General features: G+C 39.3%; 1 protein-coding gene across 3 annotated transcripts in view; it reads right to left on the bottom strand.

Moving 5' to 3' along the window:
- Window positions 1-803: 803 nt before the first annotated feature.
- dagla (diacylglycerol lipase, alpha) overlaps window positions 804-17,849 on the bottom strand; it is a 36,015-nt gene continuing 18,969 nt past the window's right edge. For 2 of the 3 annotated variants that reach the window (XM_037094379.1, XM_037094380.1), the window contains 11 exons: window positions 16,299-16,382; window positions 15,392-15,469; window positions 15,053-15,133; window positions 14,663-14,805; window positions 11,680-11,748; window positions 11,515-11,587; window positions 10,891-11,099; window positions 9,553-9,679; window positions 5,209-5,375; window positions 4,918-4,935; window positions 804-4,435 (listed from right to left, as the gene is read on the bottom strand). In XM_037094379.1, the coding sequence (XP_036950274.1) occupies window positions 3,361-4,435; window positions 4,918-4,935; window positions 5,209-5,375; window positions 9,553-9,679; window positions 10,891-11,099; window positions 11,515-11,587; window positions 11,680-11,748; window positions 14,663-14,805; window positions 15,053-15,133; window positions 15,392-15,469; window positions 16,299-16,382 (2,124 nt within the window). In that variant the 3' untranslated portion in view covers window positions 804-3,360. The remainder of the gene's footprint in view (window positions 4,436-4,917; window positions 4,936-5,208; window positions 5,376-9,552; window positions 9,680-10,890; window positions 11,100-11,514; window positions 11,588-11,679; window positions 11,749-14,662; window positions 14,806-15,052; window positions 15,134-15,391; window positions 15,470-16,298; window positions 16,383-17,849) is intronic. The other variant, XM_037094381.1, reaches the window with a different exon arrangement.

Genomic DNA, 17,849 nt, shown 5'->3' with positions numbered 1-17,849 from the left:
GGCACCCACACATGGGCTTAAGTATAGCTCTGGACACCTCATGCCACCTTTACTCAAAATCCACCTGCACTCAGCAGTTTTAAAACTCTTCTTTACATCTAATCTAAAGCACAAATGTTTTCAGGATGGGTTTATCCGGCTTATATCCGCAGTACCTGGCAGAATATGTAATACCTTTAAAACTATAATCTTTCAGAAATGAGTCTTTTCATTTTAGGAATTCTAAATCATTCCTATATTTTCCCTTTAACCTACACAATCGAACCTTGATTACACATTCATAAAAAACGCATTTATAGTCTCATTACAGTTTTGAATCTCAGGGTATGTGGGAACTGAAATTGGAGCCATGTCATGTTTTTAAAACAAGTCCCCATCTACCTTGGTTGCTTAAGAGAATGCTGCAACTCTAGCCCATTTCACACAGGAGAAGAGCATTATCTCCGCAGCGGTGGTTCGCAAATTCTCTGCCGATGGTGAGATGGAGGCGGGCAATTGCCGCATTAACCCTGCATCCAAGCGCCAGTGTGAACGGGGCTAATGTTTCACAGTGAAGCTCCTGAAAAGTTTTGTGGGTTACGAAACTTCACCAGACCTTCTGTCGGCATGAACAAGAGATAATGCCTACATTAAATGTTTTTGGGTTAACTTGTTCTTTAATATAAACTACATCAGTGGCAGTGAGGAAAACAAGCCGACCAACAAAACTGACATGAAAAACAGTTTGTGGCTTATTTTCAATGGCAGTCATCAAAACGTTGACAGAATGAAATCAGCAGTGAACATATGACATAAATTCATAGTTATTTTCGTAGTTTGCAGTTTATTCCATTACAGGCAGGGCAGTGCGGGGGAGGGAGTAAATACATTCTCATTGTGGGGCAGGAAAGGAGGGGAAGCAAACCAGGTAAACATGGACAAGACATAGTTGAATTATTTCTCTTTCAATATAGACCAATTTGTAATTCTGCCAATAGTTTGAATAAATAACTTTCAGATGAAATATCTGCTTTTTTTCCTATATGTCAATACTGATATCTTTTAATATATTCTTTATCTCCTTATTGTTATATAGTTGTTTTCTACATGACTCTATTGGAATTCATCTTTTTTTTCCTTAGACATCTGCATAAATAATTACACATAGAAGATGGTGCTGTACACATCATGGTGGAAAGTATTACAGTGTTTTTTTTTCCCCCTTCCAGCAGTGTTTAGTGTATGACCGGCTGCGAGCAAAGCTACTGAACGTAGGAAATCGCTGGCCCAACCTTAGTGTATTTTGTGAGAGACTACTGGGACAGGCAGCATGATTTGAGCAGTGTCAGACTGTAAACTGGCTGGAACAGTCTGCTGTGAGTAACCACAGCAAATCTTATTCCAAATAGAGAGTGAGCAGATCACTATGGTGACTCCGGGCTTGACGGTGGCGCTGCACCAAAAAGGTCACTGTGAGCAGGCTGTCACTCAGCAGCATGTCTCACCACTAATGAAACATTTGTAAAAAGAGCATATTGTCACCATGCCATGGCAGAATGTCAAATAGTTTTCCACTCGGACAGAAAAAAAGCTGAAATATATAACTCCTTACATTTGGGAAAGTCTTAAAAAGTTTTGCCACACTGTCCCCAACAAAAAAAAAAAAAAAACTGAGATAAAAACCACTGACATCAAACCAATCTGTTGCAAGAGCAATAAGGATAATAATACCATCAAATATAGCAATAGAAGTGATAACAACATTAATGGTAATAAATAATGCAAACGGTGAGCCACCTGTTAACACCCAGAGTGATATGGAAGATTTGGATGCCACGTACAGTATTTAGAATTGGCTGACGAAATGTTCCAGCCCATATATTTGTTCAGTCCAACCTCAGAGATGTTCCAGATCAACCACATTAAAGGGAAGCAAACACCTTGACGTCCAAGATGACGGAGAGCACCTTGAGAGCAACAGAAATGATATCCTGGGACACTTTTAGGATATACAGTTTGGACCTGTCTGGTGACATTTAACAAGCCTCTCCAGAATGGTTTGACTTTACATATAATATAAATTCTGGACATGTTTAGAGCTTATTTACTGTAATTTCATGACAAGACTTGTTCTATACCAGCCATGCTACTCTGAAAATGCATAAAAGCATGCAGACCTTGACCTGGGCACATTGCTAATAGCTCTCTAAAGAGAAAAAGTATAGTAGTTATGAGTCTCGGACAACTATTAGCAAGTTCGTTATTGGTTCAAACCCAAGGTACAGAGGTTGTATTTTAAAAAAATGAAAGCCATGGCAGTGTTTTAAGGTCAGGATGGCATCTTCTCTGTGGTGTTGCTGTGTAACAGTCTATATGGGAACCAACATAATGGCTAGGGCAAGAGATAATGAACTTAGCTTGTGTTTAAATAAAGCAATATCCATTTACATATACAAAAGTACATCTCATAAATACATTTGGCAATACAATGTATTAAATTTTTTGGCAAAGGGGGGGTAAATTGAGCAATATGACATGTGCAAGAGTATCCGAATGTCAATCTATGTGGCTTATTGACAATTTCTCTTTAAAAATAAAAGGAGAAAAAAAAAAAAAAAAACTTTTTCATGCACTATAAAGAGTAACCAAAAGACTCAAAAACATCCATAGGCGTCTGTAATAACTTTTGTCACAATCACTACATTTTTAAGACACATGAATTCTCACCAATGTAACACACTTACTCTCTTTCTCAAAGTCAATTCATTATAGACCTGAGGATCATTTCATAATGTCTTCTCACTTCTACTGATTGACGAACATGTCCATCTTCACATTCCTGATTTTTTTTTCAAAATAAAAAATATAAAGTAAAAGCTGGAGCTGCTGAGGGTGCAGGAAGTTGTGCGGTACATCAACCGAGATGCTGATGTGCCTACGCTAACCTCGTCTACAGTGTTAGTTTTTTTTGTTTCCCTGCTCAGTTAACTGTTCTCCCTTTGATTTTGTTAAGTCAGGGAATCGATGTAATGCTGACACGTCCCTACGTGGGTGAGACGGCATTGTTTTGGAATGGCATTGTGAAGCTACAGTTAGATTATATTCACCCAAAAGCAGTACAGCCCCCTGGCATGCAGAGAGAGGTATCTTTTTTTTTTTTCTTAGTCATTGCAATAGTGTGAAAATGCTATAAACAGCGTTCGGAGGAGACACCTGAAGAATGGAAACAGTTTGTGAGTTGGTCCGTAGAGTTCTGTCACTGGATCTCTGATGAGTGACTGCATTCCATCGCATGCACATACTGTGATATGTTTTTAAAATTTGGATGACCGCACCTCTTGATTTAGAGCAAAAGGACCCGCTGGAGTCTCTGGAAGCACACTACACCATAGACGATAGTGTGTTCTCTTCAGGACAGTGGCAAGGGGGAGATGTTCGTAGGGAGTGTATGGCTGGCGGGGCTCCCTCGCCGGGGGAAAGGTCGTTGAGCTCCTCTGACGATGAGAGAGGGAAGGATGGGGACAAAGAGATGCCCGAAGAGGGGTCAGCAGATCCAGCAAAAGTGCGTGGGGGTTTGGGGACGAGGTTAGGCTCCAGTGTTGCTCTGGCCAGGAGCTGTTTGTCATCCAACTGCTGTCCGTCTCCGAGACACTCACCCTGCCCAAAGGAGCCCCGGCCAGACTCGGACTCCCCGTCAGACAGCTCAAGAGGCGGTGAGCTGCTGCCGTCCAATCTGAATAGAGAGTCTAAGTACTGGGCGAACTCCAGCACTGCCTGGCTGGGGTTCCCATTGGATAGTTGGGGCGGAGGAGTAGAAGCCGGTAACTGTTTCTCTGCTGTCTCCAGCTCCCAGTCATCTTTTTCTCCATCGACTGGTCTCAAACCTGCTTGCGGGCTGAGGGGAGCGTTGGGAGTGCTCCCCGGGCTGTAAACACCCGGCATCTGTTGGTGATCCCCATCAGGAAGCATGTTTGGGTTGGCGTTAACCTCTGGCTTGAGGACGCTCTGGTTTAGCAGAGCTGGGGAATGGTTTCCACTGTAGCGAGGTGTGGCGGGAGACAGCCGCATGGGGTAATCCGGGGTGGATCTGGATTCCACTGGGGTGAAGAAGGGCCCGACCTCACCAAGGTGCTCTGGTGTTGCCGCGCAGAGGCAGTCGGCAGCCAGGAGTTCAGTGCGAGAGCTGAGAGACGGGTTCTCCTCTGGGATCGGCGCATCCAAAGGGAACGGGAGGCTGCTCAGCATTGGTGAACCCCTTAGCGCCGCAGAGGAGCGTCGGGAATCCAGACTATAGAGCGATTCGGCGTCTGAGAGACTCTCCATGACGGCCAGCGGAGCTTTGCGGTCCCTCAGCTCCACGGCCAGCCGCTCCCGTGCTCCACGTAGCACTACAGGCACTGGGGGAGGAGGGCACTCAGAGAAACCATCCAGAGATATTTCAGACTGGGCACATGAACTAGAGGAGAGTAGAAGAAGGGGTTGGAGAGCAGCGACAGGGAAAGGAGGGGGAGAGGGGATCCAAAACACAAGACAGACGTAAAAAAATGGGTCAACACAACTCATGGGGGGGTTAAAGAAGGGAAATGGGTACTTGTTAGTATTTCAAACATATCTAGAGTCGACAGACTAGGTGAACACCGGCAAAACATAACAGAAATGGAATAAAAACTGACAAAAGGTGAGACTGGGAGGCCAGGAGTGAATCCTAGTAACAGTTTTGCTCTTGTATTAGCATCTAATACAGGAGAGGTAACATCATAATCCAGCCATCACTACCAGGAGTTCACACTGACTTTGGACAGGGGCTAAACCAGAGAGGGCGAGGTGGGAACTGAATACTACCATACGTCGCAACTGCTCTGTGGTCAGACAGCGTGCATGCGTGCATGAGAGAAGGGAGCACATTATGCAAAATTAGTATTGGCATGCTTTCCTTACCGTAGCAATGTTTTTTGTCTTGTTTTTTTTAAAACCAAACAGAACAGACAGAAACGATGATTTTGAGAAAACAATAAAGTAGCAGTTAGTAGCAGTCGTATTGTTTAGTTGTGGCTAGATCATTAAATAGAAAATAGACATGTCCCCATGATTATCCCTACAGTTAAGGCAGAGATTTGCTCCATCACATGTTAAGTTAGAGGGGGAACCAACTATACAGAGGATCAAACAATCTGTTTCATATATTCTTGTAGGCTCCAACACACCCACAGTGGTGCCTGGTGTACTAACCGAACACTACTGTTCCTGCGGTGGTGGGTTGTAGGCGTCGGCTGCTGAGAAGTTGTTGATGCATCCATGAAAATGGACTCTGGGTTCAAGTCCACTTCTGTGGGGCTCACCATGATTTTGGCTGCCGACAGCAAAGCCGTTTTCCCTTTGTTATAGTTCTCCAGCACCTGTCACAAGCACAGAGGTATACACAGACACGTGACTGGACAGATAGAGGTACAATGATCGCAAGAACGCAGGATGATGAACAGAGAAACGATGCACAAGCTCAGTTCTAAATGGAAAAAAAAAATATCCAACTTTTATTGGTTTAAATTCTATTACTGCTGCATTAAACAGACAGATTTTGCTTACTAGTTGATTATTTTTTACCAAAACCCCCCAAAAAAAAATGTAAAAAAAAAAAAAACAGATGTCTATGCATCTCAATTTACAACTCTTTCGAAAAACAAGGTTGAGAAAAATCAAGAGATCAATATCTAATCCACTGGCCATTAACGGTTCTGGAACGCATCATCAACACACACAGTTTTCATGATTAAGACACTTGTGTCAAATGTCACAAATGTCTCGTTATGCATTTGGACCACCTCTGTTGAGATTATAATGGTTTTCAGTGACTTTTGCCAAGAAACCACTACATCTTTATTCAGCTGCAGATATGATTACAGCTATTATTAAAGTGCAGCGACTTTCAGATAAATGTAAGTGCAATCTAAAGGTGAGCTTACACCTACTCCAACTGACATTTAACACCCACGATGGAGTCATAAAGCCTGAGCGAGGACCAACACTATGATAAGGAATAGTAAAGCATAAGCCAACTGCATGTGCAACTTCAAAAACATTCAAGAAAACAATGTAACCCACTCATTTCTTTTAGTTGTGTTAATACATAAGTGAGGAGAACAAACACTAACACCAAATCACATCAACACACAATGACATATATTTGGTTAACTTTAATGAGTTGAAATACTTGGTGGAAGCACAATGTGATATTAAAACAACTGGAACAGTAACGGGACATGAAAACACCCAAATAAACATACAACTGATGTGTCACAGGAACATGAAAGTGTTAAATTAAATGGAAATGTATGTATATTTTTATTATGTTTGGAGTTATGCAGATGGTTGTGGATCACAAATGAAAACATGGCGATGTTACATGGATGAGTGTGAAGTACAGAGGAGATAGACTACAGAAGATATTTGGCACAAACAATATCAAACATTTCACCTGCAAGTGTAGGCACAAAAAACACAAACTAAACTAAAAAAACTCTGCACCCAGAGAGAAAAAAATCGTTCTTGGAGTTTTGCATTATGCAATAATGTACTGCAAACCCCTACAGCCAAGGATTCATATGACATATATAATTTATGAAGGCACATCAAGAAATGCACGATGGAAGGCATAAAAAATATATACAATTCCAGTTCCCAGAGTCTCGTTAATAAAAGCCCTCCACTGTAACAAATCAGTAATAAGAAGAAATTAGAAATTTGTCTCTGAGCAATTTTTCAGAATTTTTCAATTGAGCAGAGTACTCTATATTTACACATTTGTTCCTTGTGCCATTCCATCTGCTGCTGATGAGTAATTGACTATTCCTTGAAGGGATTGAAGATTGAAGGAAAAGCTGAATATGCACTCACAAAAAAAAAAAGAAAAAGGAGAAGAGCTGCAGCTACTGAAACACCCAGCCAAGAAGGAAGAAAGAGCAGTTAATGTGGAAGAAATTAGGTTACCATGGAAACCTCGTGAATACAAAGAAAACTTGTTAGCTCGAGGAATGGGGTTAGCAAGTTCATGCCACAGCACTTGACCAAATGTACCAGAGCTGTGAGATGGATGGAAGGAAGACTGAAGGGTTGATTTGAGCAAATTCATCATTAAGGGGAGAAAGAATGCAGGTGGGTTTGGACTCATCATGCCGGGGTTAGAAAAGGCTTCTCTGCTGTACTCTAAAGTTTAACACGATTGCATATCCCTGGTCTGTTATATACACCTTTAACCTGTGAAATGTACCACATCACATCCATTGCCTCAGCTTGCTTCCCTGAACGCCTTTACATGGCATTCAGTGAGCTTGTCTGGACATGCTGCACCCAGCCACCAGCTTTATGTGCAAGTGGAAAGAAAGCCAGGAGGAATTCTTAATGGCAAGAGAGAATGTTTTTCCAGAATTTCCTCAAGTGCTATACCAGTTGTGCTGCTTTGCATCCCGGTGTTTTGTGGCTTCTTTTAGAAGTGGAAAAGGCGCCGTTTCCGCCTCTATGATGACTTATTAAATGTCCTTACCAGTCTCTTAAAAAAAAGCCTTTCAGACACCCTATCCTGAGTTTTACTGAAGAGCAATACTGAGTATCATAAAGTCTATGCAAGAGAATAAGAAGGACTGTTTGGCACTTCTTTTATAGAGCTATGTGATGTTACTATCTCAAGAGAGGGATTTTCTATCTGAGTGCTGTCCGACTCATCAGATACGATTTCAGAAAGAGGAGCAGCAATCACATCGACACAAGAGTGAGAGTTGGGTGGGTCTGACTGGGTTTGTGGTGGTGAATCATCGTGAACTGAAAGTGCTGCTGGCTGAGGGTCGGAGGGACTGTTAGAAAGTGTGGGGACAGACACCGAGCTCGGCTGTGAGGAGGAAGTAGAGTCTGACAGAGGAGGAGTAGGAGGAGGAAGATCAGACCCAGTGTCTGAAAGAGAAGGAGAAGCAACGACAGTCAAAGGCACAGAGACAGCCTCGGTCTCTGTGAGGGAGGTGACGGAAGACTGGTCGTTGTGTGTGGGAGCCGAGGAATCAGAGGGAAGAGGATGAGAGTTTAATTCGGTTTGTGAGGTTATCAACATAGTGGTGCTGCTGGCATGATGATTGACCTCCACGTCCTCTGGTTCTGAGCTTTCCTGCTCAAACAGGGGACAAAATGGTTCCAGTACCTGCAGAAACACCAGAGGTATCATACTACAGACTAGGCACAGCAGTCAACAACGCACACACACACACACACAAACTCAAACTTAAACAAGACCTATTATGCTTTTTTATTTGCATAATTTATGCTCTGTTGTTGTTAGCAGTGCTGGCTCATGCATGTGTGAGCTGACCAATCAGAGCGGACTGGATGTCCAGGAGGAGGGGCCTTAAAAAGACAGGAGCTAAAACTGAGCTTTTTAGACAGAGGGGGAATACAGTGCTGCAAAACTGGATGGTATAAGAAAACTGATACGTTTTTTGAGCATTAATGCATTTAAACCTGTTCTAGTAGTAACACACAATAAAATTATGATCCTGGAAATGAACATCACATGTCTCCTTCAAAACATCCATCCAGACACATACTGACAAAAGGACAAACAAGTGCAAAAATTAAGTACAAACACATTATACACACAGAGATGAACAAACTTACAACATTAACTCTTCATTCACAAGAAAAGTGCAATTCCCAAAGTGAATCTGCCACATGCAAACATACACATTAATACCCAGTTATCTGAAGAGATGCTCAATGCTTGTAATTCATACACTCATAAAGACCAGAGGATACAATGAAACCACCTAGGTGTGAACATTTCCCATGCTTAGAAACCGAAGCAACGTGAAGAAAACAAAAGGGTGTTTGGTAAGTTGTATGTTAATGATTGGTCCCATGCAAAATTAACTGGATACAATACTCAGATTCAATCCAAATCATTCAAAAGATATTCTTTAACTGAACACTTAAAGGGCACAAAGTTTTTCCTGTGCCTTTACAATAGTGTGTTTCCACCAGAAAAAGTAAATAAATCACTACAATGAATCTGATAATGGTCTTTTTGAGTTCCAATGTGCAATCAGGAATAAGAAGCTTCGTAGGCCAGAGTAACAATAAATTGAACAGCCTTCAAATGAGTTTTCTCTACAAATGACAGCAGGCCTTCCCTTCAATCACTAATATTAACTGGAACTCTCTATAAGAAAACATATCGATAAATGCAATACATTTACATGAGCATGTAGCTAGATAACCACAGATTGTGTCAGTTTCTAGTTTAGGATAAAGTTTTTTTAAACAAAGTGGATCAGTTTCAATCTGTCTGCATTAGTTCCTACTTCACACAGTACAAAATGTGTTTTGGTATGGTGGTATGCCCCTCTATGAACAATCGTTAAAAAATATTTGTGAATGCATCTGGATTTTTATAGAAAGAGACGTTTCACATATACTCGTCATCCATCAAATTCAGTTATCCAGTGGTGGAAATCAGGGACAAGATTTAAAAACCATTTCACCAGCATTTCAAAAACACCCACACCCATCAAATCCATGCACACGCATAAAACAGACCTTGTTTAGGCCCTCCATCACCATGTGGGGCATGTGCTCATTAAGCATAGCGGGTGATATGATGACCTCATCGAAGGCCTTGTTGTCCCCCCACAGGGCTGAGTAGGTTGGCTCCTCCTGGCTACAGCTGCAGGGAGGAAGAGATAAGGTCTGTCAAACATGGTTGAAGACAAATGAACACACATATTGATTGATTTTCCCTCATTTACAGTCCAGTTCATGTGACTCTATCACGCCAGACTCGCAAGTTGGGGCAAAAAGCTCAGTAGCTAAATATGGTAAACTGAAGAATGACTCAAATCTGATCAGATTGTTGCACCTTCACCCTTTATTCAAAAAAGAGAGAGAAAAAAACCACTCTTCATTTGTGCTGCTACACATGGGTTGCTACTCACATGGGTAGCTCATTCTTTAATGCACTTCATAGAATTTCAGTTTGAAATGACCATCTAAATAAAGGCTTCTTTTTTAACCTTTTCATCCCACCTTTTGGATTTTTCTCGTTTTTGCAGGTGCAAAAAACAAACAATACTAAAAATAATCAAAAGATATAATAAAAATATAAATAGGAGTGTAAATATAGTATAAATAGCATGTGATTGATTTTAAATAGGTGAAGACTGTCCAGATTTATGCAGTAGTGCAAAATCTTTGACCTGGATTATGCAATGTCACAGTAGAGATGGATATTGCAATGTGCAAAACAAGAGTGTCTGGTGACTAAAAATCACTTGAATGTATTGTAGGTGAAGGAAGCCACACAGAGCTAAAATCTGACAGTGATATAACTTGACAAGAGCATAAGGTAAGAAAAATAAAATCATTTTCAGATGCTTAACAACTGTATCACAGATACCTCTTTTATCTTTTTTAAGATTAAGAATGACATCCATCTGTTAGTCATAGGATCTTTGAATGTATTCTGGCCTTGGATTACAGCTCAGTTGATGGAAGATGTGTATGTTTGATAACAGTGTCAAAGAGAATCTGGAAAATGTTAATATCTCTAAACTCTCTGAAAATATTTCCACACTGCACAAAATTAAAAACACTAGGTATAAAGAAACAGGCACAAGAAACAGGAAGACTATAAAATAAAAGATATAAGACAGTGCTGCAGAAGGAGGAGGGCAGCGCCACGTGAACACTTCAAACCCACACTGTCCCAAGTATTCAGTGTATACCTTTTCCCACTGAGCTGCCAGCTCTTTTAAGTCACAAGTGTGAAACAAACATAAAGATTTGCTTTGAGGTAACTGTGTCCACGCATCAGTTACACAACCGCTTCAGCAGACAGCAAAACAGAAACAGCCACAGCTTTCAAATCAATTTCCTCACCATGTCTCTGGAGGATGGTTGTGCACCACGTGGATGATCCTGCCAGGAGGGTAGAGGGGGGTCGAGGCTGAAAGGGCAATGCTGAGGTCACTGGGGTGGAGCCAAAGGCGACTACTTGGGGGCGCTGCTGGCTGAGACTGAGGATCATCATCCTCGAGTGGAAGCTCTGATTTTGGGATGCATTTGGTGCCTCCCGCAATGATCCTCCACTGGTGCAAAGAAAAACACAGTTTAGTTATGCAACCTAACTTCTCTAAATCTGTCTTGTGTAGTTTTATATGTATAGATTCAGCAGCAGGCTGGGGTTAACTAAATTATGTTTTAATTACAGCAGAGATATTCTAATTGCAGTGTTGCGAGAGGTTGTTTGGAGGCCTGTAGTTTCTTCTCATCAGACATTGCAAAACGAGTGTGACGGTGGTGGAATTTGATGATTGTAAATGCAACCTGAACCTGATAACTACTCAATCAATCATTAGCACAAAGACAAGAGATATGACTTTTTACCCATAAACAATTCCCCCAAATTACTGTGAGACGGCACAGTGTCAATTTCTTTTCTTTCTTTTTGATATTTAAGGGTTGATCCGACTCATTATGCAAAGTGTCAAGAGATGAAGTCACCTTTGGCTTGTTACTTTTCTGTAAGACTTCCAGAAGGTGGCGTCGGAAACCCTCCAGCTGTGACAGGCCGAGCCTAAGAGAGAGTAGCAGCAGATGTGTCTATTATGGAATTACTGCAGCAAGGTAATGTTAATCACAGTGTACTATATATATTAGAAGAGATACCTTGGTACCAGGTCTTTTCCTAATACCACAGATGTGACAAACTCTTTGGAGTACTCCATGGCCTCCTCGCTGGGTAAATAAAAGAAGAACACAGATAATGACAACAGGACATGAGGGGAGATTAAATGATGTGAATGGAGAAGAAACCATCTTCTCTGCACACATTTCAATATATATATATATATATATATATATATATATATATATATATATATATATATATATATACATATATATATATATATATATATATATACATATATATATATATATATATATATATATATATACATATATATATATATATATATATATACATATATATATATATATATATATATATATATATATATATATACATATATATATATATATATATATATATATATATATATATATATATATATATATATACACAGTAAATGTATTATGTGAAGTAGAGTAGCACAGTCTATCAAAGAACTTTTGGCATTAGTTGGCTTCTGGTTGTTTTGAGTTTTGGATTAAAACAGGTGTCTTTATATATATATATATATATATATATATATATATATATTTATATATATATATATATATATATATATATATATATTTTTTTTTTATACATAATATATATCTATATATATTTTTTATATATATATATATATATATATATATATATATATATATATATATATATATATATATATATATATGTATATATATATATATATATATATATATATATATATTTATATATATATATATATATATATATATAAATATATAAAGACACCTGTTTTAATCCAAAACTCAAAACAACCAGAAGCCAACTAATGCCAAAAGTTCTTTGATAGACTGTGCTACTCTACTTCACATAATACATTTACTGAATATATCCACAATAAGAGATACAATATTGGAAATTATTGACGGAGGAAAGTGCAGTAAAATAATTACTGAAACCCTGCCCCTGCAGAAGAAGTGGACCCTCCCTTCTAATTTGCTTGTGTCATAACAAAAACAGGTGCAAACAGCAAATAAATTTCCACAGGTGATTTGCATTTGAACAGAAGACCTGAAAAAGAGCATCAAGCGTGATCTCACAGACTTTGAACAAATGATCAAGGGCGCCTGAAAAACAGGTTTAAGCGTTGCTGCTTTTTGAATGGGGCAACCAAGAAAAGAGAATAATGAATGCACTTGAGCACAGAAAACATTATCAAAGCTTTTGCTATGTAAGCAGTGGCTGTTGATTGATATATATGGGTAGCCACAGCACAGTGCAGCTGTGGTGCACAATAACAGAAGCATTTATCTTTTGCTTTTATGGCCTCTAACTGTTGATGACTGAAAATACGTTGCCCTGTCTGATGGATGGGGCTGCCACTGTACCACTTCCGCAGCACTGTGTGTGCTATAGAAGTGGTGCAGAAGTGGCCTATTAATACCAAAGATTAAAGTTTTGATACCAGAGTAAACCTTAACATCATCGTATACACGAAAATGGGGATTGTGAATAGAATAGTGTTCCTGGATCCAGGATGTTACCTGATTATAGTATGTGTAAAAATGATTAGTTTCAGTATAGTCTGTTCTGACTATTCTGATAGTTCCTTATTTTTTTCATCTTTTGATGATGGAGAGTCTACCTGATATCCACATGTTGGGGTTGATCCTAAAAAATAATCAATGTTGCTACAGGACCACAATTTGTACTTAGTAGTCTACTTTTTGACAAAGCTTCATTGCCTCATGAGTTGAGTACAGGCCATTCACAAAACAGAGTTTCATACCACCAATGGAACACGTCATTATACTGTTCACTTATCATTTTTACGCCAAGCTCCCTTACTTTATGTTTCTTTTCAATTATCTGTTGCTTTTTTGGTCAGATTTGCCCAACAAAAAAACTTCAAACAGACCCTTTAACACATTTAACACATTTGACAAAGGACAACTTAACGTAAATGCGTATTTTGCATCATCCCTCAGTCTTAAAGCAACATATTACAAAATTGTGATTGTTCAGTTTAAATTATAGTCCTGGATAAACATTTATTATAATGTTCCAGGAAGAACACGAACACAGGGATATCAGATCGCTGCTTAATCTGAATTTGTTATGGTTCTCCGCTGATTTATTATTTACATTCTTTATTTTGTCACTTACCTAGTATTGTCTAATCAAAGCCTGACAAATAATATGTCTTAACTTTAAGGAAACACCAAAGGTGCACTCAGGATGCAAATTAACTTTTTGGTCCACTGGCCAAATGGCTAGTGATTGTGAATGTTTAAATACTGATGGCCATTCACTAGATTATCACTGTTTTTTTTGTGAGAGAAATCTACCTGCTACTTGTATGTGCTATTGTGCCAGTATTTGGCTGGTGGCTGTTGCAAATTTTGAGCCCTTGGTGCACTGCAGCATTTTAGTTATCTCTTGGTACAGGCTCTCTTCCAGCATGATTTGCATAGGAAACACAGCTAACCACTGCAGCCAGCTGTATGGCAGGGTGTTGGATTGTGCTCAAGTGTGCTAATGAACTCGGAACCACTGGACCAGAAATAAACTATATTAGAGAAATAAAAAAAGGAAAATGACAGTGCACTCCACAGCTTGTGGGGACATTGTGAGGTCTGAAACACACACAAAAAAATAATTACTCCTGTTTAGTCCCCAGATTAAACACTGCAGGGATCATTTCTGATTAACTTAACATGCGCAGTTCTATTGAGCAAAAATATTTACACAAGTGTGCTTGAGGTTTAGCTATGCTGTGTACTGAGAAACAGATACAGACTCTGGTCTTTAGTAAACAGTGGTGACCAAAGTAAACCCGCAACTGCAGTCTGATCTGAAACTTAAACATAAACACGGGATTTGTGAGTGAAAGTGGCAAACAGGTATTCAATAACTTCCTGCACAGTGTACTCAGCAAAACTGACTGATGCTCTCCTGTAAAGTCTTCTGTATATACACACACACAGATTGACTCACCTAAGAAGGCCACCAGGTGGGGAGTAAGAGTAGCAGTGAAGTGTTGGGTACTGAGGTCTCAGCAGGAAGGAGAGGATAGCAGCAGTGCCTGCACCGAGAGAGTGGCCGACTATCACCAGCCCATAGTGCATGGTGCCCTTGTTCTGTGAGAGACAGCAAGAGTCATTTCACTTGCAAAAGCACAACTTTGTCACCACAGTGAGCATAATCACTTCAACAAGTTGCCTCGACTGCTAATTGTAGAATTCTTCTCATACAGTAGGAATAATGTGAATAGTGCAGCCTTGAGTAATGGACTACAGTGGTGTTGACACAAATTCAAAGTGCAAATGAACAGAAAATGTTATTATTGAGCCCACTATACTTTATATAATATATTGAGTCTTTTACCAAGTCTCTTCCAAATGCTTGTGACAAGATCATTTCCTGCTCCAGTTTCTTCTTGATGTATTCTGCTGAGTAAACCATCCCCTGAGAGAGTGGAAAGAAAGAGAAGTGAGTGGAGAGAAGGAAAGAAAGAAATACGGACAGGAAGTCTGTGTCATTAATCTCTTATTAAAATACCCATGACAATTACTCTTCTATTAGCAAGTGAAATGACCTTTGGAGTCTGGTATAATGTTACTTGTTGAACCTGCACTATGGAGAACATGAAACCTAATAGGAAAATCTAAGTGGAGCATACTGTGCGTATAATATAGTGAGTGGTTTTAGACAGTAAGCTCTGACCTTATGGCCGAGCCAGGTCCCATGCTGCTCCTCTACAGGCAAACGTTCAGAATCCCCCGTCAGATCAGTCAAGGCGTCCTAATACACACGGGACAAATTTTGTTAAGACAAATCCACAAAGACAGAAAAAGTGTTTGACTGTCATATGCACACAGTGCAATGAATGAACAATTACAGTGAAGGACAGTCGTAATAACCTTTTTTCTTTGAACGATATGTCCCAGAAAAAAATAATATTTGTCACTTTTAAATGTGCAAAGATCAGGCACAGGAATCAAAAATAACATCTATCATTTCCAATGCAAATTTGTTATTTTGTGTCTACTACACCTGAACTGCTGTACCAAGAGCTAGAGATGATGTATACATGTCTTATATAAGAAATAACCATTAACAATTCCAAAGCATTTGGGAACTACTCCGCTGCCACTTGAGGCAGTATCTTAGATTTATATATTCAAATCTGTAATCTAATTCTTCTTTAAAATATGTACTCTATGGATTTTATAAAAGTAGCGGCTTTCTGTACATGTGATGTTGCAAACTGTTTGTCGAGTTGGTAGCTAAACATCAGCAGTCAATAAGATGAGAATTAATTGTCCTCTTGTAAGACATTTTCCCTTTGTTAAAATGGCACGATTGGTTTGATCGAGTTCTCAAACCACTACACAAACTTCTCACATGCTTATGTAAAAAAATGGAGAGGACATTTATTTCTAGAAGTGGACAGTCATGTTTCTGCTCTATCTGTGAAGGGTGTAGGAGTTTGAGTACACTGCATTAAACTTGGATAACTTCACCTGCTCTGGAGGTGTTGGTGTTGTGAGGGACTGAAGGGAAAAGGGTCAGCTAATGTTAAGAGGGAGAAAAATTGCTGCATACACAAGATCAGAAAGTTAAAATTCACCTTTGGCGATAGGGTTCCTCTGATACTGATGACAACCTTTTTTTTCGCGTGATCCACTGCCACAAAAAAGGGAGTTTCATAAACCTGTATGGAGGAGCGGAGAGTAAATGGAGGCTAGAGAATTAGAGGAACAGTGAAGGGAGACAAATGCTAGTTTATCATAGTTTCACTTCCACTTCTTAAGTATTTGACGTCAAACCTTTCACCACTTGGCACAGTATGCCACTGTATAAGTCATTCCATGAGAGAAATTTATAGGTGGAAACTCAGCGCTAACCTCACTGAGAAGTTCTTTGCTTTATAATTCATCATGTGGCTCAAGTGCAGGAGTGAATGCTATGGAAACTCTGTATAAAAATAGTTATTTAATATCCACCGTGATATGGAAAAGAGTTATGTATGATTGAACCACTTCAATAATAAAGGTACTTAAATGCTTTTTTTTGTTCATTTTTTATGATCATTAATTCCATTTGTATTTTTGACCATCATGCCAACCAGTTCGATATTTACACACTGACATAATTGCCTGGACACGAGGATTCAGCAGCTTTACTAGATACAGCTTTACAACAAAAGTGGACAAGGCAATGTTAAGGTAAGGATACATTAAATCATGCAAGCAAAAATAAAGACTCATCAGGAGGTGAAATCAAAAAGTGAATGAAAATGTCTGTTAAAAAAAAAAAAAAAAAAAGCAATACAGTTTCAACTTCTTTACTCAAGTAAAACTAAGGACATACAGGCTAAGTAAGTAAAAAAGTAAAACGTATTCCTCTAAAGGTCATTTTGACCAGCCATTGTTTCTTTGCGATGTTTCGTCTTTCTATGTCTGCTGTGCGTAATCACATTAAAATCTGTATTGTGATGTTGTGATAGCGGTCTGCAAATGTAAGGTGTTGAAAGTAAAAGTAGTAAGTAAAGTACAGTTACCTGAAAAATCAATGTAAGCACAGGAACAAAGTGTTTGTGTGTGTTACTTTCCAACTTTGGTCTTATTGATAACTCTGTGATCATGAATTGTTTTTGCATGGACCTCAGAGGACTAGCAACCATTTTGTGGAAGCTAATAGGTTTCCACGAAGAATATAAAGAACCTATATGACATTCTCATGGCTGCTGACAATGCAACAAAAGCCAGCAATACTGAATCAAAATTTGAGAGCAGAAGTGGGCCATCTCTCCTCTTCAGCTACACCTTAAGATTCTGTCCATGACTATCACAAACAGCCTTGGCGGAGTCCGACACCTACTGGGAACAAACTTGACGTACTGAAGAGGATGTGGACACAGCAATTTGGCAACCCATTTCTCAGCAAATAATCTGGTCAATCAAGTGTAACCAAAACAGATTAAAAAAAATCAAAATGACACAATAAAACCACAGGCTTCTAGTTTGTGGATGTGCAGCACTGCACCACACTATTGTGTTAAGTGAAGGATTATTGTCTGGTTTTCAGTCAAGGAATGAGGAAGGGACAGGGTAAGAAAGGGCTGTATTGTACAAAAGGTGATATACATTAACAATTTTAAAAAATCCTGACACTGTTC

The sequence above is a fragment of the Acanthopagrus latus genome, chromosome 4 (genome assembly GCF_904848185.1).
Source record: "Acanthopagrus latus isolate v.2019 chromosome 4, fAcaLat1.1, whole genome shotgun sequence".
Taxonomy (NCBI): Eukaryota; Metazoa; Chordata; class Actinopteri; order Spariformes; family Sparidae; genus Acanthopagrus; species Acanthopagrus latus.
Note: the sequence above shows the minus strand (reverse complement) of the source record. Positions and strands in the feature narration are given on the sequence as shown.